General features: G+C 47.0%; 1 protein-coding gene across 7 annotated transcripts in view; it reads left to right on the plus strand.

The window, feature by feature from the left end:
* Nucleotides 1–2,675: 2,675 nt before the first annotated feature.
* Nucleotides 2,676–25,216, plus strand: part of slc52a3-1 (solute carrier family 52 member 3-1) — a 60,421-nt gene continuing 37,880 nt past the window's right edge. For 2 of the 7 annotated variants that reach the window (XR_011948815.1, XR_011948817.1), the window contains exons 1-4: nucleotides 2,676–2,842; nucleotides 16,629–17,781; nucleotides 17,866–17,996; nucleotides 18,073–18,399. Coding sequence is in view for 4 of the 7 variants with exons in the window: in XM_072515225.1 (XP_072371326.1) it covers nucleotides 16,691–17,781; nucleotides 17,866–17,947 (1,173 nt within the window). In the remaining 3 variants the exon portion in view is untranslated. Of the gene's footprint in view, nucleotides 2,843–9,933; nucleotides 10,090–16,628; nucleotides 17,782–17,865; nucleotides 17,997–18,072; nucleotides 18,400–23,585; nucleotides 23,727–25,216 lie in introns of those variants that run through there. The other 5 variants (XM_072515225.1, XM_072515227.1, XR_011948816.1 and 2 more) reach the window with 4 other exon arrangements.

The following is a 25,216-nucleotide window of genomic DNA, read 5'->3' on the forward strand; positions in this document are numbered from 1 at the left end:
AAACAGAGGAACAACATTGGCTATTCTCCAGTCCTCCGGGACATCACCTGAAGACAGTGAGGATCCAAAGATTTCTGTCAAGGCCTCAGCAAATTCCTCTCCAGCCTCCTTCAGTATTCTGGGGTAGATCCCATCAGGCCCTGGGGACTTATCTACCTTAATATTTTTTAAGACGCCCAACACCTCGTCTTTTTGGATCTCAATGTGACCCAGGCTATCTACACACCCTTCTCCAGACTCAACATCTACCAATTCCTTCTCTTTGGTGAATACTGATGCAAAGTATTCATTTATTACCTCGCCCATTTCCTCTGGCTCCACACATAGATTCCCTTGCCTATCCTTCAGTGGACCAACCCTTTCCCTGGCTACCCTCTTGCTTTTTATGTACGTGTAAAAAGCCTTGGGATTTTCTTTAACCCTATTTGCCAATGACTTTTCGTGACCCCTTCTAGCCCTCCTGACTCCTTGCTTAAGTTCCTTCCTACTTTCCTTATATTCCACACACGCTTCGTCTGTTCCCAGCCTTTTAGCCCTGACATATGCCTCCTTTTTCTTTTTGGAAAGGCCTACAATATCTCTCGTTATCCAAGGTTCCCGAAAATTGCCGTATTTATCCTGCTTCCTCACAGGAACATGCCAGTCCTGAATTCCTTTCAACTGACACTTGAAAGCCTCCCACATGTCAGATGTTGATTTGCCCTCAAACATCCGCCCCAATCTATGTTCTTCAGTTCCCACCTAATATTGTTATAATTAGCCTTCCCCCAATTTAGCACATTCACCCTAGGACCACTCTTATCCTTGTCCACCAGCACTTTAAAACTTACTGAATTGTGGTCACTGTTCCCAAAATGCTCTCCTACTGAAACTTCTACCACCTGGCCGGGCTCATTCCCCAATACCAGGTCCAGTATCGCCCCTTCCCTAGTTGGACTGTCTACATATTGTTTTAAGAAGCCCTCCTGGATGCTCCTTACAAACTCTGCCCCGTCTAAGCCCCTGGCACTAAGTGAGTCCCAGTCAATATTGGGGAAGTTGACGTCTCCCATCACCACAACCCTGTTGTTTTTACTCTTTTCCAAGATCTGTCTACCTATCTGCTCCTCTATCTCCCGCTGGCTGTTGGGAGGCCTGTAGTAAACCCCCAACATTGTGACTGCACCCTTCTTATTCCTGATCTCTACCCATATAGCCTCACTGCCCTCTGAGGTGTCCTCCCGTAGTACAGCTATGATATCTTCCCTGACCATTAGCGCAACTCCGCCACCCCTTTTACATCCCCCCCTATCCCGCCTGAAACATCTAAATCCTGGAACGTTTAGCTGCCAATCCTGCCCTTCCCTCAACCAGGTCTCTGTAATGGCAACAACATCATAGTTCCAAGTACTAATCCAAGCTCTAAGTTCATCTGCCTTACCCGTAATACTTCTTGAATGAAAACATATGCACTTCAGGCCACCAGACCCGCTGTGTTCAGCAACTTTTCCCTGTCTGCTCTGCCTCAGAGCCACACTGTCCCTATTCCCTAGTTCTCTCTCAATGCTCTCACCTTCTGACCTATTGCTCCCGTGCCCACCCCCCTGCCATACTAGTTTAAACCCTCCCGTGTGACACTAGCAAACCTCGCGGCCAGGATATTTATACCTCTCCAGTTTAGATGAAACCCATCCTTCTTATATAGGTCACACCTGCCCCGGAAGAGCTCCCAGTGGTCCAGATAACGGAAACCCTCCCTCCTACACCAGCTGTTTAGCCACGTGTTTAGCTGTTCTATCTTCCTATTTCTAGCCTCACTGGCACGTGGCACAGGGAGTAATCCCGAGATTACAACCCTCTACCCATTCGGAGACATCCTGGACCCTGGCACCAGGGAGGCAACACACCATCATGGATTCTCTTTCACGTCCACAGAAACGCCTATCTGTGCCCCTGACTATAGAGTCCCCTATTACTATTGCTCTTCTGCGCTTTGACCCCATCTTCTGAACATCAGAGCCAGCCGTGGTGCCACTGCTCTGGCTGCTGCTGTTTTCCCCTGATAGGCTATCCCCTTGACAGTATCCAAAGGGGTATACCTGTTCGAGAGGGGGACAACCACAGGGGATTCCTGCACTGACTGCCTGCCCTTTCTGGTGGTCACCCATTTCTCTGCCTGCACCTTGGGTGTGACCACATTTATATAACTGCGATCTATGACGCTTTCCGCCACCTGCATGCTCCTAAGTGCATCGGGCGGAGCATCGGGGGAGGACCTCAGGTGATGTCCTGAGGCCGTCCATACGGCGTGCAGAGTTTTCCCTGAGTAGGCTGTTTACGAGGAGGCGGAGCATTGCAAAAACGCCGCCGCCCCCGATTCCGGCACAAACGGGGATTCTCCGACCGATCGCCGAACGTGATTTTGGCGTCGGCGATCGGAGAATCCATCCCTTTTCTTTTAGAATAGGACTTGTCCTGAACATTAAGAGCATTAGAATGATCTGGGTGTGTTCTGGGCTGCTCCCCACTGAGGAGAATTTCGTTCATAATTATTTTGAGAAAAAAGTAAAAATGCTTTAATTTTAAAGATGTTCTTAAAGGTGTGCAATCAAGACATGAAGATTTAAACGATTCATTCCTCTGGGCTCAAACTCAAAAACACACCTTAATCTTATCAGGTTAGTATATTGAAATGCAGCCAAAGTACAAAGTGATGGCAGGGGGCAGGTTATTGGTTAAAGCAGTTGTGGGGGTTGTGCTTTGGAGTTGTGCCGATACGAGCTGATGTCTAAGGAGTGTATAATCCCATCGGGTGTTACACTCCAAGCTAAGATTACAGCTACTTGCCCATTTCCTTCTGCAGGTAAGAAGCTCTCTCATCTATCTCCCTTTAGGGAAAAAACTCTGAATGTTTTGGGCTCTATCTCTACGTTTTCTGGATACTGTTTGTATGTTGGGTTGTTGCCTGGGAGAAAGAACAGTAATTTAAAGCTATTGCTCAGTCTGATGACCTTCAGATAAGCGAAGTCTTTCAACAGATAAAACTTGCATCTGCATAGCACCTTGAACCTAGTAAAACATCAGAAGACACTTCACAAGAGCAATTATCAAACAAAATTTGACACTGGGCTACATCAGGTGATACGAGGATAGCTGATTTTGGTCAGCTTGGTCAGGAAGATGGATTTAAGGAGGGTCTTTGAGGAGGAAAGAGGCAGAGAGATTCCGGGAGGGAATTCCAGAGCTCAGAGCCTTGGCACTGGACTGACTTAAATTAAAATCTATGTTTTGCACTTAGGGAATCAGTGCATTAATGTGAAAGGTGTTGAAATGGGTTTTTTCTCCCCTCTTAAATGAAGACAAGGAAGATGCAGATCATAAGATTATTCCATGAAGGTAATGTCGTACACTATATTTTACTTTAAAGAAAACTTTCTGTTTTAAATAAAAACTTTATAATTTAAAAAAAAATAATAGTCTAATTTTGAAGAGAGTTAGGAAGCACACTGTAAGGAACAACAGAAACATGGGACTGGAGTGGATGGTTCCTGTGCAGCAAGCTGCAACACGGTAGCACAATGGTTCGGACTGTTGCTTCACAGCGCCAGGGACCTGGGTTCGATACCCGGCTTGGATCACTGTCTGTGCGGAGTCTGGACGTTCTCCCAGTATCTGCGTGGGTTTCCTCCGGGTGCTCCGGTTTGACACGGGGTGAATGTGCAAACTTCACACAAACAGTGACCCAGGGCCGGGATTCGAACCCGGGTCCTCAGCGCCGTAGGCAGCAGTGCTAACCACTCTACCACCGTTCCACCTGTGTTTCTTTGTTTAAAAGGCTTGGTTGACTAGATAGAGAGGATGTTAATCCTCTGGTGGGGAGCGTGGAACAAGGGGACATAATCTTAAAATTAGAGTAAGGCCATTCAGGAATGATGTCAGGAAGCAAGTCTTTACACACAGGGTAGTTGGAATCTGGAACTCGCTCCCCAAAACGCTGTGGAGACCAGGGTCAAATGAAAATGCCAAAACTATGATTTGGAACCAAGGTGAGGTGAGTGAGTTGAGATGCAGGTCAGTCATGATCTAATCGGTGGTACACGCTCGAGGGGCTGAATGGCCTCCTCCTGTTCCTATCAAAATTCCACCATCGGACCAGGATCATCCACTTATGAGCCTCATTTGGCCTAGGGGGCAGGTGGGCTGTCTGCCATCTTCCTCGCTGCTGGGGAGGTGCTAGCTGGGTGAGACTGGTGAGGTGGTGCTAGGAAGGTGACAGGCATGCCACTCCCCGATTTTACGGCACCTGGGACCTCTGCTATTTGGCAAAGCAGGAAGGCCTCCAATTCAGTCCCTCGAATCGAGGGTGCAGTCGGGTTGGCACTAGCACGTCACAATAAGCTTTATTGCCTTCAGCAAAATAGGGAGCAAACGTCAGCCGGGTTTCTTGCTTCTGTTTGCTATCACAGGAACATGGGAACATACGGACTAAGGAGCATGAGTAGGCAATTCAGCCCTTTGAGAATGTACTGCCATTTGGTACGATCATGGCTGTGAGGCCTCAAATCTACCTTGCTGTCTTTCTCCCATAACCCAAGACTCCCTCGTCCATCAAGAATCTATCAAACTCAACCTTGAATACATTCAGTGGCCCATTGGAGAATGTAAGAATGTGAAGTCGATCGAGAACTGGATTGAGTTGACTGTGGTAGCCTCTGCCCCTCCTGTGGTGATGTGCATCACTAAATACATGTAAGCTAGACAGACACTAGAAGGAGCACCAGAAACATCACACACACACACTCAACCAATAGATAAGCTACATGGGAGGCGACCAATGGACATTCACGATACACAAAGAGGTGACACGACCACAGGGGGGCATTACACCAACCGATACATAAAGGACATGACACACATGATCAGCCCTTGGGCCAGTGGAGACAGTCAGTGAGGAGAGGCACAGGGTTGATTCATTATTACACCCACCACGTGGAAGACAGCAGATGGTTAGTCAGTTAGGTAGCTATAATAGGATTAGCAGTAGTGTCGAACTCAAATTATAAAAGTGTACATAGTGTAAATAAATGAGTTGAAGTTATTTACACGTCTCGACCTTCCTTGACAAATGCAACACAAGGAAGCCGCTTATGTCACGAAGGAAACATAACAAAACATGGTACCAGGGGTAAACTCTTTAAATCCAGATAGCCATACCTCAGCGTACAGAGACAACCAGCAATACCCAGGCAAGATGTACAGGCTCCCGGTTCCGCAGCAGCTCCGGTGCCACGGCGATCTCCGCGAAAACTGGCAGCGATTCCGGCAAACGTTTAAATTCTACCTGGTGGCAGCCGAACTTCAAGACCTGGCCGATGATGAAAAAATAGAGTTTCTCCTCACCATCGCCGGTGCCAGAGCAGAAGAAATCTTTTAAAAATTCAAGTTCTCCAAGGGGCAAAACAGGTACGACTTCCAGGCAGTCCTGGACAAATTCGACAAATACTGTGAGGAAAACACACTCCAATCGGCAAGGAAAGGTAAGAGAAGCGCCAGTACTCACCTCGAGGCCGAAATCCCGGACGCCAAATTCCCGGAGGCCGAAATCCCGGACCTGAGAGCGATTTGGGTCGAGGTCGGCGGCCATCTTGCTAAAGGGACTACACTAGCACAATTGCGCGAGAAGTGGGCAGAACCGGAAGGTTCGTTTACGCATGCGCCATCAAGAAAACGGCCACCGGTAAAGGAACGGCGATCTGCGCATGCGCGTGCTACGTCACGCGCGTCATGACGTCAGAGGCCCCAGACTGCACCAATTTAAAGGGGAAACGTACCAAATCCAATTTAAAGGGGAAACGTCCCAAATCAAAGAAAAAATCTTCAAAAGCTGTAAAACAACCTTCCTTCACCTGGAATGACAGCACAATGCCTCAAATTGAACCAGGAAATGAATTTAACCTCCGAAGAACCCTGCAACAAGTAGTTACCTATGCACAAACCGATGATTCCGACCTCAAATACTTCGATACTGATCTTTACATTTTTTCCGGCCCTCGCGAGCCCAATCATAGAATTTACAGTGCAGAAGGAGGCCAGTCAGCCCATCGAGTCTGCACCGGCTCTTGGAAAGAGCACCCCTACCCAAGGTCAACACCTCCACCCTATTCCCATAACGCAGTAACCCCACCCAACACTAAGGGCAATTTTGGAGACTAAGGGCAATTTACCATGGCCAATCCACCTAACCTGCACATCTTTGGACTGTGGGAGGAAACCAGAGCACCCGGAGGAAACCCACGCACACACGGGAAGGATGTGCAGACTCCGCACAGACAGTGACCCAAGCCGGAATCGAACCTGGGACCCTGGAGCTGTGAAGCAATTGTGCGATCCACAATGCTACCGTGCTGCCCTCAAATGGCAATGACAGCTCCATGGTCCTAGATGGCTACGACCCGGTCGAACCTTTCGGGTTGCACATTGGCGACCCCCGCATTGAATCCGACGCAGATGCGGATTCACTTTTCGGATCTGAGGATCTTCAACCCAGCAGATACGACGTCCCAACTCATCAGTGCTAGATGATTTGCAGCCTGAAATTAAGAGACAGAATGCGGTTCAAGCCCACAGAGAGCGGCCTGCTGCCACACAGAGCGTGGTCCACGCCCTGTTCAGGGTTCCCGACCCTACGAGGGAAGCAACGCAAGACTCCAATGCGCAGTCCTTGCAGGAACAAGACCATAAGGGTCTAGCAACCTCCTCTGACCAACTAGCGGCAGATGATGCAAGTCTGCCATGCTCACATCAACAGCAAGACGGCTATAACAGTCTACCATGCTCCACTGCACAGCAGGACGACCATGACGGTCCATCATGCTACAATGAAGGGCACAGCGCTGATGACTGTTCAAGCCCAAATGAAGACAAGCCAAAGGAATCGCCTCTTCCAAGCCCGAAGAAAAAAGGATTATGCGCTGACCTTCAGGATCATTATAGCCGAAGAGATATTAATAATGCTGCACAGTCACAGAAGGATGCTGAGGATTTGCTAAAGAAATTGCTTGTATGTCTAACTTGCAAGGAGCAGACTGAAAATTGCCATTGCTTTAGTACGGATCGAAAAAATGGACAAGACACTGATCCTCATTTAATGGAAATAACACAACCTGAATCATATCTACAGCAGGGACAACTGTCTCCCTTCAACACAAAACCGCAAAGTCCCAACTTCAGAGACCAGCAGCTAGTCAGTAATGACTCTTCAAACCCTGATGGGAATATTAATCGCATTGAACCTATGCACACTCCACTGATAAATGAGCAGAACATTGGAGCAAGAATCCTGAGGACACCGACATTGAGTAGCCAGATAAAGCACTTAAAACCCGCAGCAGTTTCAAGTGCACCAATTGTGCTTTCCAGTGATGGTGAAGATGCAGATAAGGTCGACCCGATTATCCATTGTACCACATTAACTCCAGAGATTAAGCATTTATGTCTGGGGAGTAGAATGTGGGCAATTGAGAACAGTAAAAGAGAGACTGTGACTATGCCAGTCCCAGCAAAATCAGACCCAGAGACTATGAAGGCATGTACATTAGAAAAGGATACATATGAAGTAACTGAGAAGAAAATTGAAACGGACTGTTCTTTGGAAACTAGTACAATGACGAAAGAAACATTGGATCCAACATTTGATGCCCTACATACGGGAGAAACTGAGGGAAATGAACAAGGTTCTGTAATGTCTGGGGGAAGATTTAAAATTCCAAAGAAGAAAAGCCCAAATGAAGGACAACGGCAAGACAATGACAGTCCACCCACATGGTTTGCACCACCAGATGAAAACTCTGACAATTTACCCAACCCTAGTGAACAGCAAGCAGCTACTGAGGATCTACCCACGGTATGTGAAACGAGTAACGACAGCATCCCACTTCCCATGCAAAAGGTGCAAAGTGACAGACCTCAGCTAGTGCATACAGAGGCACTCGGCGATCACGGTGAGACCACTGGTGACTCCGGTGACACCACACTACTTCCACCCTCAATTGCTCGAACCTCTCCACTAGTCAATGCATTCCTGCATGTTCCGACTCCAGAAGTGCAGCTTCAAGAAATCTCAGCTGATTCCAGTGAACCTGCTAAGACTCCGGACGGGGCATCAACAAAAAACAGACCAGACTCCAGATGGGGAGCAACCAAACGCCGACTCTGATTCACGTAAGCCAGACTTTACTCCAGACAGGCAGTGTCGCAACCTCAGTGATGGCACGCTCAGGGTGACAGCAGATGCCACAACGACAGGAGATGGATCACGTGACAATTACACTGGGTCAGCAATAACAAGCAGCAGCTACAGTCCAGGAGGAATACACCAATTTTCACCACAGCTATGTCCACACATTTGTTCCACACCGACAGTGCGGCCAATGACAGCTTATGCTGGACAAACCCAGTATTCAAGCCTGCAGCAGCCAGCAGTCTATGCAGCATATTCTCAAACAGGCCAGCACTGCGGATTGCCCACTAATGGAATCAAGCCCGAAGGAGGACTACCGCCAGCGCAATCTGCACTACAGACTGGATGCCTTAGTTACTGCCCAGGATTTGCTGCACCACAGCCTGGCCAGACAGCATATTCCTATCAGATGCAAGGTTCTAGTTTCACACCATCACCAGACATTGATGCGAGCAGCAATTCTGTCTCCAAAGCGACATGCTTCAATGCTTCTCAGCAGAATCACCCTTCCAGCACAGCATGTGGCCAGAACCAGTATGCACAGTCTCATCCAACTTCAACATCTGGCACATCCATGACCTCGAATGATACTGTTGATGGTACCTCTTCAATGTCAACGACCCATCAAATACAAGATGCCATCCAACAGCACCACCACAAACATAAAAAGAAAAAGACTCCAAAGCGGACAGCGCAGTGATTTGACCACTTCTTGGTTCCTGTTGATGGCGTTCATAACCAAGAGAGACATTTGACCATGATGATTGATGGTTTATGGACTCACATGAATGATTTGGACTTATTGTTTAATCACCGTTCCCATGACTTGTATATACCTTACCTTCTCGACCTGTTCTTTGTTCAGTTTTTCTTTAAGTGTACAGAAAATATGAACATATAAAAAGGGGAGGATGTGGTGATGTGCATCACTAAATACATGTAAGCTAGACAGACACTAGAGGGAGCACCAGAAACATCACACACACACACTCAACCAATAGATAAGCTACATGGGAGGCGACCAATGGACATTCACGATACACAAAGAGGTGACACGACCACAGGGGGGCATTACACCAACCGATACATAAAGGACACGACACACATGATCAGCCCTTGGGCCAGTGGAGACAGTCAGTGAGGAGAGGCACAGGGTTGATTCATTATTACACCCACCACGTTGAAGACAGCAGATGGTTAGTCAGTTAGGTAGCTATAATAGGATTAGCAGTAGTGTCGAACTCAAATTATAAAAGTGTACATAGTGTAAATAAATGAGTTGAAGTTATTTACACGTCTCGACCTTCCTTGACAAATGCAACACAAGGAAGCCGCTTATGTCACGAAGGAAACATAACAAAACACCTCCTTCATCAAATACTCTACCGACATGACTAGTGGCCACTTGGCAGGGCACTGAAGAGTAACTGTTGCCTTGGTGATATACCTCATTGCCAGTAGGTCAAACAAACCTCACTGAATGGTGGAACAGACTTGAGGGGCTGACTGCTCTTGTTCCTATGTTCCTCAAAAATACATCAGCCACTCAGCAAAAGTGTTTTATAAATGTTCAGAAATGTGCCATTAAAGGAGAAAGAAACTTTGGAAATGCTTCCAGCGAATGTTAAGATAGGCAAGTCCCTTGTGATTTCTCCTCTTTCTCAAGCAGTGCACAAACCAAATGCACTTTAAAGACTCCGACAGCGTCGTTGTTAATCATTTATCTGTTCGGCATGATAATGGATTGGATACTCTTGATTGCCGCAAACTTGGACTGTTTCCTCAAGTAAGAATTGGAGGCAGTAAAATGAATGAACAACTTAATACAACACCTCGAACATGTCTGAAAGGGGTTTGTCACGTTGCAGGAGGTGAGCAGACGGAGAGGAGCACTGACTGAAGCTGGGGTGGATTCTGACAAGCGGCTGGATCAGTGTGGGGGGGGGAGGGTGGCATCAAGGGAGAGTGGCAAGGTTGTGTGTTATTTTCACAAAATTTTAACTTTGGAGCCTTATTTTAATGAGGAAGTTTAGACTCCTGCCCGAACCCAGGACCTGCAGACTGACCACTGGGAGTGGGATTTCAAATGGCCACCAGTGACTCAGTTAAGAATCCTGGCATTAATGTAGGGTCGAAAGGCAGCATGGTGGCTCAGTGATTAGCATTGCTGCCTCACGGCGCCGAGGTCCCAGGTTCGATCCCGGCTCTGGGTCACTGTCCGTGTGGAGTTTGCACATTCTCCCCGTGTTTACATTGGTTTCGCCCCCACAGCCCAAAAGATGTGCAGGGCAGGTGGATTGGCCACGCTAAATTACCCCTTAGTTGGAAAAAATGAATTGGGCACACAAAATTTATTTTAAGAAATGTAGGATCGAAGGTCAGAAGTGATTGTAGATGTGTGGGGGAGACAGAATCAATGGGCTGTGCTTGCGAAGTTCAGAGGAAGGTCTCCTGCTCCCTCTTAGGAAAAATTAAACTTAGAAAATGTGAAAAGTGAAAGTCGCCATAGTCCCCGAGGACCCTAGGCTGCATTCCCATTTTGAGAGAGAACTGACTGGTGGTGATTTAACCTGAGGATCACCACACCTCAGGGAAGGGGTAAGGTTGAGAAGGCAGGGCCTTCATGAATAACCTCAGCCGGTACATGAATTGAATCTGCACTGTTGGTGTCACTCTGCATCGCGCACCCCCAGCCATCTAGCCAACTGAGTTGACTGACCCCTTAAGAATGTAAAACCCACCTTGTCCATTTGGGATGGGTGTCATTGCCACCTGCAGTTCATAATTAATCTCAACTGGATCATGGAGAGAAGCCAGTGGATAGGTCAATTTAAATGCCGCCAGGGCAGCACGGTGGCTCAGTGGCAGCATTGCAGTCTCACGGCGCCGAGGTCCCAGGTTCGATCCCAGCTCTGGGTCACTGTCCGTGTGGAGTTTGCACATTCTCCCTGTATTTGCATGGGTTTCAACCCCACAACCCAAAGATGTGCAAGGTAGGTGGATTGAATTTTTTAATGCCGCCATCGTGTTTTTATTGGAATTGGACTTACAACCCCACCGTCGCCACCCCTCGAACACCCTCCAGTCTCCAGGTTTGAAGACGGTTTCTGCAGGTGAGATATGCACCAAGGTCGAGGGATATACAAAAAGAATTTCAGAGCGCAGGGCTGGCTGTGCCAACAGTGCTGAAATAGAGAAAGGAAACACGACACAGTGTGTCATCATGAGAAATGTGCGGAGTTTGAGCACAAATTCAGAAGGGCCACTCTGGGAGAACAATAGAATCATGGAATGACACAATAGAGGAGGCCAGTCAGCCTATCATGTCTGTGTTAACTCTAACCGGTGGATCGCTCAAAGAGTTCTTCAACTGATCCCACTCCTCTGACCTCCCTTTGGCTCCTGAAATTTTACCTTCACCTAAAAGTTACAACTGAATCTCGTTTCCAAGACCCTTTTAGATGGTGCATTTCAAATCAACACAACTTGCTCTGTAAAAAAACTGGATCCACATGTCAGTCCTCATTCTTTTGCCAATCATCGTAAATGGAGCAAGGTCAAGGCGCGATCTGGAAATGAGGAAGAGGATCTCGAATCAGTGATGGGGGAGCGGGTGGTGGAATGGGAAGCTAGTGGAGATGGAATAGTAAAGAAGTAAAACTACTAAGGTTTAAATTAATGAAGCGGTTGTTTGTAAACGTGGTGTCATGTTTGACCTGAGAGCAGCTTCTGACCATATAACTGCCATTACTGAGACCGCCAATTTCCACCTCCATAACATCACCCAACTCCACTTTATCTCCATTACAGTGATGAAACACTCATTCATGTCTTTTTTTTTAACCACTGGATTTGACCATTTTAACACTCTATTGGTGGACCATCTACATTCAATCCTCCTGAAAGGTCTGAGACCATCCAAAATTCGAACTCCGACCGGATCCCATCCACCTTTCTCTCGTGTGCTCACTAATCTAAATTGGTTCCTAGGGTGTCTCAATTTAAAAATTCTCATTTTCAAATTTTTGTTTAGAATCCCTCCAGTGCAGAAGGGAGACATTTGGCCAATCAAGTCTGCACTGGCCCTCCGAAAGAGCAACCTACCTAGATCCCCCCCCCCCCCCCCCCCCCCACCGCCCTCCCGCCCTATCCATGTAACTGCACCTAACCTACACATCTTTGGGACACTAAGGGCAATTTAGCATGTCCAGTCCACCTAACCTGCACATCTTTGGACTGTGGGAGGAAACCGGAGCACCCGGAGGAAACCCACGCAGACACGGGGAGAAGGTGCAAACTCCACACAGACAGTCACCCGAGGTTGGAATTGAACCCGGGTCCTTGGTGCTGTGAGGCAGCAGTGCTAACCACTGTTTCACCGTGCCACTTGACCTGACAGTGTCACCCCTCCCTATCTGCCATCTGCTTCAGCACTACAACCTTCCGGAATCGTTGAGTCCTCCCATTCTGGCCTCTTGAACACCACTATTTTAATTGCTCCACCATTGGGTCCCGTGCTTTCAGCTGCCTAGGCCCCAAACTCTGGAATTTCCTCCCCATGCATCTTTGTCTCTCTAGCTTTCTTTCCTCTTTTACAATGTTCATTAAAACTTACTTCTTTGACAAAGGTTTTGGTCATCTTCTCTAATATGTCTTTAAGTGGTTTAGTTAGAAATCTTATTTGATAATACTATTGCAAATTGTCTTGTTACTCTTTTTGGAATGTTAAGGGTTAAATTTAAGCATTAATCTCTTTCTAAAATCTCATCTAGCTTGCATTTTGAATTTTGGTATAATTTACTATTAAAGTTAAGTTTCTTTCAGCCTTCGCCAGGGATAAACAAGACCCCGACAGCAGAAGCAGCTGCAGTTAGTCAATTAGTTAACTAACTTGAACTAGTTTCTCCAGCCCACAGTGCTGACTCAGCCCTGCAGGATTTCGGCTAGTTCTAATAGAGGTGGTCTTGCTGAGCACCAAAGTATGCCAGCAAAAAAAAACAGCAGCTCATTACTGAGTGCAGCTTTGTCACAAAGTCTGAACTTGGGAATTTGGTGAGTCGAGAAATCCGCAGCTGGGGGACTGGAGAATCCCGCCCAGAATTAATCAATAAGATGGTGGCAGAGGAACCTTCAGGTGACAACAATCATAACAATTTGACATGCAGTTTGAAGGGGTGACATGTGGGTCTAAGACAAGTGTTTTAAACCTGAATAAGGTAATAATAAGGGTACGAAAGCAAAGCTGACTAATGTGAACTGGGAAACTAGTTTAAAAGGTATGACAGTTGTTATGGGCCAGGGTTTAGAGAACCCCAAAGTGTATCATGGAGTTCACCTGACCCACAACTTTTAATAGATTGTGGTATGGGGAGCACACGGCCCACTCTACAGGTGTGGTACAGCAGAAATGGAAAAGTATTTTTTAAAGCAAAACAATGTTTTTTCTATGAACTCAAGCTAACCTTTTTAAAACATCTTATCACCCATTAATTCCAATACAACCCCCAAAGACTACAACACTGAGTAATCCTTTAAGCTTTCCTTTTAACATCCATACAACTTAAAAATAAAACCTTTAACAGAAACACATCAGGTTAAAGTCACTGCTGAAAACATTTATAATTCTGAATGCATCAAATGATCAAGAGATAGTCTTTTGATGGCAGAGAGAACAGCAGTACACCTGCTTGGTCTGGCTTCAGCTCCAACACTGAAAACGAAATTGAAACAAAAATACACCCTGCAGCAAACAGCCTAAAATGAAAGTAGAAAGCTGACAGACAGCCCAGCTCCACCCATTCTCTGACATCACTGCAGTAATAAACACCCATTTCTTAAAGGTACTCTCACTGCAGATATTTATATACACACCGATTTATAAACACCCATTTCTTAAAGGTACTCTCACATGACACAGTAAAGATGCAGTGGCAGACCTGTAAGGAGATATTTAATAACTCTCCGTAAAGATTTATCCCAGTAAGAGAGAAAGAAAGACTCTTTGAGAAGGATGCATCATCCTTGACTGGATAAATAAGTTAATGATTGTAATAACGTGAAAGGAATACTGCACAAATCTGCAACGATCAGTTGTAGGTCAGAGGATTGGTCAGATTTTAAGAACCAACAAAGAATGACTTTTTAAAAAATGAAGAGGGAGAACGTTGAGCGAAAGCCAGCTAGTAATATAAAACAGATAACGAGAGTTCCGACAAGTAGTTGAATAGGAAAAGAGCAACTAAAACTAATGTTGGTCCTCCAGAGAGTGAGCCTGGGGAATTGATTAATGGGACAAGGAAATCGTGGAGGTGTTGAACAGGTCTTTTGTGTCTGTCTTCACTGTGGAAAACTTCCCAAAGATACTTCAAAATCAAAAGGTGTACCGGAGGGAGGAACTTGAAGCAATCACCATCACCAGGGATGGTGATTTGCAAAAGGAATTTGATAAGGAGCCACATTAAAGATTATTGCACAAGATAAGAGAATATGGTGTAGGGGTAACATGGATCCCAGTTAGTGAGCTAACAGAAAGCAGAGAGTAGGGATAAATGGTCTTTTCGCATTGTCAAACTGTAACTAGTGGGATGTCACAGGGGTTAGTGCTCAGCTACTTATATTCTATATCCATGATTTGGATGAAGGGACTGAATGGACGGTAGCTGCATTTGCTGATGACACCAAGATAAGTAAGAAAGTAAATTGTCAAGAGGAGGTAAAGAACCTGCAAACGGATTTAGATAGAATAGAATAGAATTCTTACAGTACAGAAGGAGGTCATTCACCCATCTGGTCTTCACCAACCCTTTGAAAGAACGCCCTACCTAGGACCACTCCCCACCCTATTCCCCGTAACTCCATCTAACTTGCACATTTTTGAACCCGAGGGCAATTTAACGTGGCCAATCCACCTAACCTGCACATCTTTGCATTGTGAGAGGAAACCCACACAGACATGGGGAGAATGGTGGGTTGGCTCTGCTAAAATTGCCCCTTAGGTTGAGTGGGGTTAGGGGGATAGAGCGGGGGAGTGAGCCTAGGTTGTGTGCTCTTTCGGAGGGTCAGTGTAGACTTGGGAGGCCAAATGGCCTCCTTCTGCCCTGTAGGGATTCTATGAATGTGCAAACTCCACGCAGACACAGTCACCCGAGGCCAAAATTGAACACAGATCCCTGGCACTGAGGCAGTAGTGCTAACGACTGTGCCACTGTTAAGCGAGTTGGCAAAGAATTGGCAGATGGAGTAGAATGTGGTGAAATTGTGGATTTGTCCACCTCGCGGGAAGAATAGAAAAATAGCACATGAATAAAATGGAGAGAGATTACAGCACTTGATGATACAGAGGGATCTAAGTTTCCAGGAACATGAGCCGCAAAACGTTAGTTTGCAGTTATTGATTAGGAAGGCAAATGGAATGTTGGTCCTATTGCCGAGGGAATGGAGTATAAAAGCAGAGAGGTTTTATTGCAGCTGTACAGGGCTTTAGTGAGACCACATCTGGAATACTGCGTACAGTTTTGAACTCCTTACGTGAAAATAAAGATACACAGCAGGATTTTACAGTCCATCCCAGCAGAGGGACCTTCGTTCCTGCCGAATTGGAATTTTGAATGGCTTGCTGCATTTTACAGCCTCCAACCCACAACCGCCCCCCCCCCCCCCACCCCCCCCCCCCCCGCCCCCCTCCAAACCCCACCCGCTGTGATGGGTCTGTAAACATCTGCCAATTGTTCCATGAGAAGCAGTACAGGGAAAGTTCACTCAACTCATTCCTGGGGTTCAAGGACTTCTCCTACGAAGAAAGATTGCACAGATTGGGTCTCTACCCATTGGAGTTTAGAAGAATGAGAGATCTTTTAAAAATCAATAAAATCCTGCCTGGATCTGACTGGGTGGATCAGAGGAAGTTTCCATTTGTGGGGGAGTCTAGAAGGGGATGTAGTTGAAGAATAAGAGGTCTCCCCTTTAAGACAGAGATGAGAAGAAATGTTTTCTCTCAGAGGGTGGTTAGTCTGTGGAATTCTCTTCCCCAGAGAGCAAGGCTCGGCCATTGTAAACATTCAAGCCTGAGTTAGACAGATTTTCCAGAGCCAAGGGAATTCAAGGGTTATGTGGGTGGACAGGAAAGTGGAATTGAGCCCACACCAGGTCAGCCATGACCTTATTGAACGCAGAGTAGGCTTGAATGGCTCAATTGCCTACTCCGCTCCTGATTCTCCTATGCCCCTATAAGTGCAACTTGTTGTTTTATTCTTAATAATATAATGTGAGTGTCTGAGTTCTGGACTTTGGTGGCATTGTACTCTTTAACCTTGGGTGTACTTGGGTGAGCAATGGTCACAAATCTTGCTTTGATTTTGTTGCACCTTATTTGGTAAGCACAGGATTATTTTATTGTTGCTTTGCATTTCAGGAAACAACTTATAACTTCCATCCGCCCTGAGCTGCCTAATGCAAATGAACTCTGTCACATAGATGAGCCCGCACCACAGCACCATGCCCCTCATCACCCACGTACTGGCCTGCATATTTGGCATGGGCTCATGGGTTGCCATCAATGGCCTTTGGGTGGAGCTTCCGCTTATTGTGAACGTGTTGCCTGAAGGATGGGGCTTGCCCTCTTACTTGACTGTCATCATTCAACTGGCCAATGTGGGACCTCTGTTTGTCACTCTCATGCACAAGTTTGCACCAGGGAAGATGAATGAGATCATTGTCATTTACATTATTATCAGCATCGGAATCATGGCCAGCTTGCTGATGATATTCTTCTGGAAGGAAACGACACTACTGACAGGCAGACCACACAGTACAGCATTTCTTACACTGGCCTTATTCTTGTCACTCGTGGACTGTACATCTTCTGTGACCTTTCTCCCTTTCATGATGAGACTCCCGACAAAGTATATGACCACCTATTTTATTGGGGAAGGCTTGAGTGGCTTTGTCCCTGGCCTTGTGGCACTAAGCCAGGGTGTGGGGATGGTCAAGTGTGTGAATGTTTCAAAGACAATCAACATGACCGTTGATGATTTCACAGAGGGGTCGAGTATCCACCAGATTGAAACTCATTACATACCTGCCAACTTCTCTACAGCAGCTTTCTTAGCTTTCCTCACAGTTATGATGGTTTTCTGCTTGGTGGCCTTCTTTTTCCTCACCCGTGTTCCATGGTTACCACACAAGGAGATTAATGAAGCGCACGTGGCTGACCAAATGGTGCATGTCTCCACCACTGAATCAGAACTGAATAAACACATCTCCAAGCGACCAACAAATCAACAAAGCTCCAGTCCCAATAGTCCTACAAAGTCAATGGATGAAGCAAAGCTCACAGCCAAAACAGAAAATGTGGAAACCAGTACATTCACAAAGTACTCCAAGCAGCAGCATCTCTTCATCTATTTTCTCGTCGCCTGGGTGAATTCATTGACCAATGGTTTTCTACCATCAGTGCAGACGTATTCATGTTTACCCTATGGAAACCTTGCTTACCACCTGTCTGCCGCCCTGGGTTCCATGGCTAATCCTGGCGCCTGCATTATTGCTTTGATTTTACCCAAAAGGTAGGCAACACAGAATGTTGTGGGTTTCGGAGATGGTGAGACTGTTGTAGCGAATCCATTCTAATGTCTTTTAAATTGCAACAGAACTGAGCTCGAACAAGCCATGACTTGCAAATGTGGCATCCACCGTCTTGGTACATTTGGGGATCAACTTGCTGGGAAATGACTCTGTGTGGGAGCCAACATCTAGCATTCCTGGAAAAAACTTCTCATAGGTAGAAACGTTGGTATTTTTCAAATTATTTACTGGATAAATTGCTTGAGAATAATAGCAATCTCATTGTTTTACAGCAAATTTTCTTCCTCCCCCACTTCTGGGGCAATGCCAATGCACAGCGAGGTGCAGGCTCGTGAACAAAGGCAGCCTAATGGCAGTTGTAGAGTCATGAAACTTTCAAGCATAGAAGGCAGCCAGTCAACCCAACATATGTATTATAGCTGTTTTCTAGAGCAAGTCAAATCTATTGCTGCTGCACGTTCCCTCACAGCACTGTAAATGGCCCCTTCAAGTTTAGTATCAAGACAGAGATCTCTGCATCCAGCAGATCGAGAGGAACCTGTGGCACCAGGAACTGTGCAGCGAGCCAGAAGAAAGGGAAACAGAACGCTGAGATACAGGTAGGCAGCTGGGCCAGCAATGACTGAGAAGCAAATGCATGTGGACCCCCAAATTGGCACCTGTGTTTCTGAGTGTCACCAACGTTCTGATGAACTATAATGGTGGGAGTGGTCTGTCACTGCAAGTCGAAACCTGCAAGTCATTGCTTGTAAGTCCTTTTAAAAATGGGGCATATTGGTATTTTGTAGATTTTATTGAATACTCCCAGTCACTGACATTCCTCAGTTATGGTCAGTGTTAGCAAGCCACATATCTTGACCAATCAGAAGAGGCGGTCCCAAATAGGGAGAGTGGATCATCCAACAGGAAAGCAAAAGAGGTACAATTTTTAGAGCCCTTATAGATTGTTGCAACATTATTCATCGGTGAGAATGCTGAACTCACTGCTACAAGGAGTAGTTGAAGTGAATATGGGAGTTCCATTTAAGAGAAAGTTAGTTAAGTGACTGAAGATGAAAGGAAAAGAGAGGAGTGATGTTAATTGAAGACGAAGGGTAGGGGGAAGTTCGAATGAACAAAGAACAAAGAACAAAGAAATGTACAGCACAGGAACAGGCCCTTCGGCCCTCCAAGCCCATGCCGACCATGCTGCCCGACTAAACTACAATCTTCTACACTTCCTGGGTCCGTATCCCTCTATTCCCATCCTATTCATGTATTTGTCAAGATGCCCCTTAAATGTCACTATCGTCCCTGCTTCCACCACCTCCTCCGGTAGCGAGTTCCAGGCACCCACTACCCTCTGTGTAAAAAACTTGCCTCGTACATCTACTCTAAAACTTGCCCCTCTCTCCTTAAACCTATGCCCCCTAGTAATTGACCCCTCTACCCTGGGGAAAAGCCTCTGACTATCCACTCTGTCTATGCCCCTCATAATCTTGTAGACCTCTATCAGGTCGCCCCTCAACCTCCGTCGTTCCAGTGAGAACAAACCGAGTTTATTCAACCGCTCCTCATAGCTAATGCCCTCCATACCAGGCAACATTCTGGTAAATCTCTTCTGCACCCTCTCTAAAGCATCCACATCCTTCTGGTAGTGTGGCGACCAGAATTGAAGACTATACTCCAAGTGTGGCCTAACTAAGGTTCTTTACAGCTGCAACATGACTTGCCAATTCTTATACTCAATGCCCCGGCCAATGAAGGCAAGCATGCCGTATGCCTTCTTGACTGCCTTCTCCACCTGTGTTGCCCCTTTCAGTGACCTGTGGACCTGTACACCTAGATCTCTCTGACTTTCAATACTCTTGAGGGTTCTACCATTCACTGTATATTCCCTACCTGCATTAGACCTTCCAAAATGCATTACCTCACATTTGTCCGGATTAAACTCCATCTGCCATCTCTCCGCCCAAGTCTCCAAACAATCTAAATCCTGCTGTATCCTCTGCCAGTCCTCATCGCTATCCGCAATTCCACTAACCATTGTGTCGTCTGCAAACTTACTAATCAGGCCAGTTACATTTTCCTCCAAATCATTTATATATACTACAAACAGCAACGGTCCCAGCACTGATCCCTGCGGAACACCACTGGTCACAGCCCTACAATTAGAAAAGCATCCTTCCATTGCTACTCTCTGCCTTCTATGACCTAGCCAGTTCTGTATCCACCTTGCCAGCTCACCCCTGATCCCGTGTGACTTCACCTTTTGTACTAGTCTACCATGAGGGACCTTGTCAAAGGCCTTCCTGAAGTCCATATAGACAACATCCACTGCCCTACCTGCATCAATCATCTTTGTGACCTCCTCGAAAAACTCTATCAAGTTAGTGAGACACGACCTCCCCTTCACAAAACCATGCTGCCTCTCACTAATACATCCATTTGCTTCCAAATGGGAGTAGATCCTGTCTCGAAGAATTCTCTCCAGTAATTTCCCTACCACTGAAGTAAGGCTCACCGGCCTGTAGTTCCCTGGATTATCCTTGCTACCCTTCTTAAACAGAGGAACAACATTGGCTATTCTCCAGTCCTCCGGGACATCATCTGAAGACAGTGAGGATCCAAAGATTTCTGTCAAGGCCTCAGCAATTTCCTCTCCAACCTCCTTCAGTATTCTGGGGTAGATCCCATCAGGCCCTGGGGACTTATCTACCTTAATATTTTTTAAGACGCCCAACACCTCGTCTTTTTGGATCTCAATGTGACCCAGGCTATCTACACACCCTTCTCCAGACTCAACATCTACCAATTCCTTCTCTTTGGTGAATACTGATGCAAAGTATTCATTTAGTACCTCGCCCATTTCCTCTGGCTCCACACATAGATTCCCTTGCCTTTCCTTCAGTGGGCCAACCCTTTCCCTGGCTACCCTCTTGCTTTTTATGTACGTGCTAAAAGCCTTGGGATTTTCCTTAACCCTATTTGCCAATGACTTTTCGTGACCCCTTCTAGCCCTCCTGACTCCTTGCTTAAGTTCCTTCCTACTTTCCTTATGTTCCACAAAGGCTTCGTCTGTTCCCAGCCTTTTAGCCCTGACAAATGCCTCCTTTTTCTTTTTGACGAGGCCGACAATATCTCTTGTTATCCAAGGTTCCCGAAAATTGCCGTATTTATCCTTCTTCCTCACAGGAACATGCCGGTCCTGAATTCCTTTCAACTGACACTTGAAAGCCTCCCACATGTCAGATGTTGATTTGCCCGCAAACATCCACCCCCAATCTAGGTTCTTCAGTTCCCACCTAATATTGTTATAATTAGCCTTCCCCCAATTTAGCACATTCACCCTAGGACCACTCTTATCCTTGTCCACCAGCACTTTACAACTTACTGAATTGTGGTCACTGTTCCCAAAATGCTCCCCTACTGAAACTTGTACCACCTGGCCGGGCTCATTCCCCAATACCAGGTCCAGTATCGCCCCTTCCCTAGTTGGACTGTCTACATATTGTTTTAAGAAGCCCTCCTGGATGCTCCTTACAAACTCTGCTCCATCTAAGCCCCTGGCACTAAGTGAGTCCCAGTCAATATTGGGGAAGTTGAAGTCTTCCATCACCACAACCCTGTTGGTTTTACTCTTTTCCAAAATCTGTCTACCTATCTGCTCCTCTATCTCTCGCTGGCTGTTGGGAGGCCTGTAGTATACCCCGAACATTGTGACTGCACCCTTCTTATTCCTGATCTCTACCCATATAGCCTCACTGCCCTCTGAGGTGTCCTCCCGTAGTGCAGCTGTGATATCCTCCCTAACCAGTAGCGCAACTCCGCCACCCCTTTTACATCCCCCTCTATCCCGCCTGAAACATCTAAATCCTGGAACGTTTCGCTGCCAATCCTGCCCTTCCCTCAACCAGGTCTCTGTAATGGCAACAACATCATAGTTCCAAGTACTAATCCAAGCTCTAAGTTCATCTGCCTTACCCGTAATACTTCTTGCATTAAAACATATGCACTTCAGGCCACCAGACCCGCTGTGTTCAGCAACTTCTCCCTGTCTGCTCTGCCTCAGAGCCACACTGTCCCTATTCCCTAGTTCTCCCTCAATGCTCTCACCTTCTGACCTATTGCTCCCATGCCCACCCCCCTGCCATACTAGTTTAAACTCTCCCGTGTGACACTAGCAAACCTCGCGGCCAGGATATTTATGCCTTTCCAGTTTAGATGCAACCCGTCCTTCTTATATAGGTCACACCTGCCCCGGAAGAGCTCCCAGTGGTCCAGATAACGGAAACCCTCCCTCCTACACCAGCTGTTTAGCCACGTGTTTAGCTGTTCTATCTTCCTATTTCTAGCCTCACTGGCACGTGGCACAGGGAGTAATCCCGAGATTACAACCCTAGAGGTCCTGTCTTTTAACTTTCTGCCTAGCTCCCTGAACTCCTGCTGCAGGACCTCATGCCCCTTCCTGCCTATGTCGTTAGTACCAATATGTACAATGACCTCTGCCTGTTTGCCCTCCCCCTTCAGGATGCCCTCTACCCGTTCGGAGACATCCTGGACCCTGGCACCAGGGAGGCAACATACCAACCTGGAGTCTCTTTCACGTCCACAGAAGCGCCTATCTGTGCCCCTGACTATAGAGTCCCCTATTACTATTGCTCTTCTGCGCTTTGACCCTCCCTTCTGAACATCAGAGCCAGCCGTGGTGCCACTGCTCTGGCTGCTGCTGTTTTCCCCTGATAGTATCCAAAGGGGTATACCTGTTCGAGAGGGGGACAACCACAGGGGATTCCTGCACTGACTGCCTGCCCTTTCTGGTGGTCAACCATTTCTCTGCCTGCACCTTGGGTGTGACCACATTTATATAACTGCTATCTATGATGCTTTCCGCCACCTGCATGCTCCTAAGTGCATCCAATTGCTGCTCCAACCGAACCATGCGGTCTGTGAGGAGCTCCAGTTGGGTGCACTTTCTGCAGATGAAGCCATCCGGGACGCTGGAAGCCTCCCGGATCTGCCACATCTCACAGTCAGAGCACTGCACCCCTCTAACTGACATTGCATCAATTAATTAGTAAATTAAAGTTAAAAGTTAAAATTAAAAAAAAAAAAGTTACTGTTAACTATCTGTTTCCTAGCACTAGATTTCTACTATAAATGTGAAAGCTAAATATAGTACTCTCCGATCTGTGGCTTAGGTACCCCTCTAAATTATAATTAAGTAATTATGTTTAATTAGTTACCAATGCTTAATTTTTAAAATTTAGTGTAGATTCCCACCCACCACTCAGGTCACAGCTTTTCTGTGATGTCATCTCACCCCCCCCTCCCCCCCCCCCCCCCCACACACACACACAATTTGAAAAGGTAATAAAAGTAAAAATGAGTAAAAATCACTTACTTACCTTCTGAGAGTCTCATATTTTCTCAGGTTCTCTCCCTGCTGATTAAAAGTTACAGGCCAGAAGAAAGAGAGAGAACAAAACAGTAGGGAAAAGCACCTTCTCCCACTCTTCACCGAATTACCTCACTGCACCAAATTACCAAGTTTCAAATTCTCACTCTGTCTGTGTCTCACTCACTCAGGCTGTGTCTCCTTGACCAGCGCAATGCTTGGAGTATAAATGCAGGTGTGAGCCAGTTGAGGTCCATATAGAATGGGTTTCTGTTCTGTAGAGTCAATGGGCTGGATTTTACAGGAATGTGTATCGCTCAGTTGCGATCCAAATGACTTTGAAAAAGCCTGCCCTCCAGAAGAAAATGGTGGTCTTAATAAGCTCAGCATGGGAATTCTCCCTCTCAGTGACCAGGTCCCAGCCTCGGGATTGGATCGATCAGTTTGGCCAGCAGCAGCTGCCGTCACAGCAGCACCAAAACTCAGTAGTGGGCACTGCTGGGACTGCAAGAAGGCCCATGAATAAGACAACATGGACACCAGACTAAGGTAAGGATTTTTGAGTGAGGCGGAATTGGGTACCCTTGGGAGGGATGGGCGAGAGTGGGAGATCAGGCCTGGGAGAGGAACAAAACACAAATACAATCAATTTAGTGCTGGGACAGTGGAGGGCAATCTGTAGAGGTGTCAGTCCTGATACTAAACTTGAAGAGATCATTCACAGTGCTGTGAGGGAAAGTACAGTAGCAATAGATTTGACTTGCTGTCTGGAGGGGATGGGGTGGGATGGGCACAGGGCAGCTTCCAATGTTCTTTATTTTCTGCTTTTTCAACAAGAGTTGGTGAAAAGCAGCCTGCCCATTCTCATTTGCCTTCCTCTAATTAGTATTGCAATCCTGAACCAGATCCCAACAGTGGCTCGGATACTGGACAGAAACCCCAATATTTTACTTTAAATTTTGTAAGACTGTGAGGGAAGGATAACTCGCTCCAGGAGTGATTTCATGCAAAATAGCGATATGGACCGGAATTCTCCGAGCCCGCGCCGGGTCTGAGAATCGGTGTTGACGCCGAAAATTCCCGCCACGCCGCTCCGACGCCGGGACACGATTCTCCGGCGACGGGAGATCGGCGGCAGTCGCGCGTGCACGGTCGATGCGGCGACGGTCGGGGCCGTTGAAAGAGGCCCCGCGGCAATGCTCCGCGGTCAACCGGCCGAGTTCCTGCTGAGTTCCGCCGCCGTGGTTTACATATGGTACCACCCGGCGAGAGCTCGGACCCGCGGCCGCGGTGGCTGTCCTGGTGGGGGGGGGGAGCGGGGGCGGGGCCAGGGGATCAGACTCTGGAGGGGGCCTCAACGACGGCCAGGCCCACGATCAGGGGCTACCGATCAGCGGGCATGCGCCATCTGGGGGGGGCCTATCTTCTTCCGCGCGGGCCAGCTGTGTCGCTACGCCATGTTGCGGAAACGGCCACCATGCGCATGCATGGGTGCGGAACCGGCCGCTGTGCACATGCACGGACCCGCACCGGCAGTGCAGGGCCGCGTATCGGCGCCGGAGCTGCGTGGAGCACTACGGCACCATGCTGGCCCCCTGGGGGCCACTGAATCACTGGGCGAAGAGGCCCGTTGACGCCGGCATGAAACACTCCAGTGTTTACGCCAGCGTCAACACTTAGCCGCGATTTTGGAGAATCCCGACCATGGTATTTTAAAACAAACTTTATTACCAACATAGTATTAAAATATCTTTAACTTCACATAAGAAAATAACATACAACTACCCCTTAAACAATGCTAATCAATACACTGACACAATAACGCTTAACTGCTATCTCTATTTCCACTTAAACGACAAAACCATCTCAGTTCTCAATCCACTTTTAATTACAGTTAGCAGACCCAGGTATACTTGCTTAAGGGATGTTGTTTTGCAACTGTTTTAAGACATAGAGCTGAACCCTGCTATAACAATGCAGGATCTCTAGCTGAAGGGCGTGATTCAGTGGACTTGAAACTAAATCCAGTTTTGGGTGCA

Source organism: Scyliorhinus torazame, chromosome 8 (genome assembly GCF_047496885.1).
Source record: "Scyliorhinus torazame isolate Kashiwa2021f chromosome 8, sScyTor2.1, whole genome shotgun sequence".
NCBI lineage: Eukaryota > Metazoa > Chordata > Chondrichthyes > Carcharhiniformes > Scyliorhinidae > Scyliorhinus > Scyliorhinus torazame.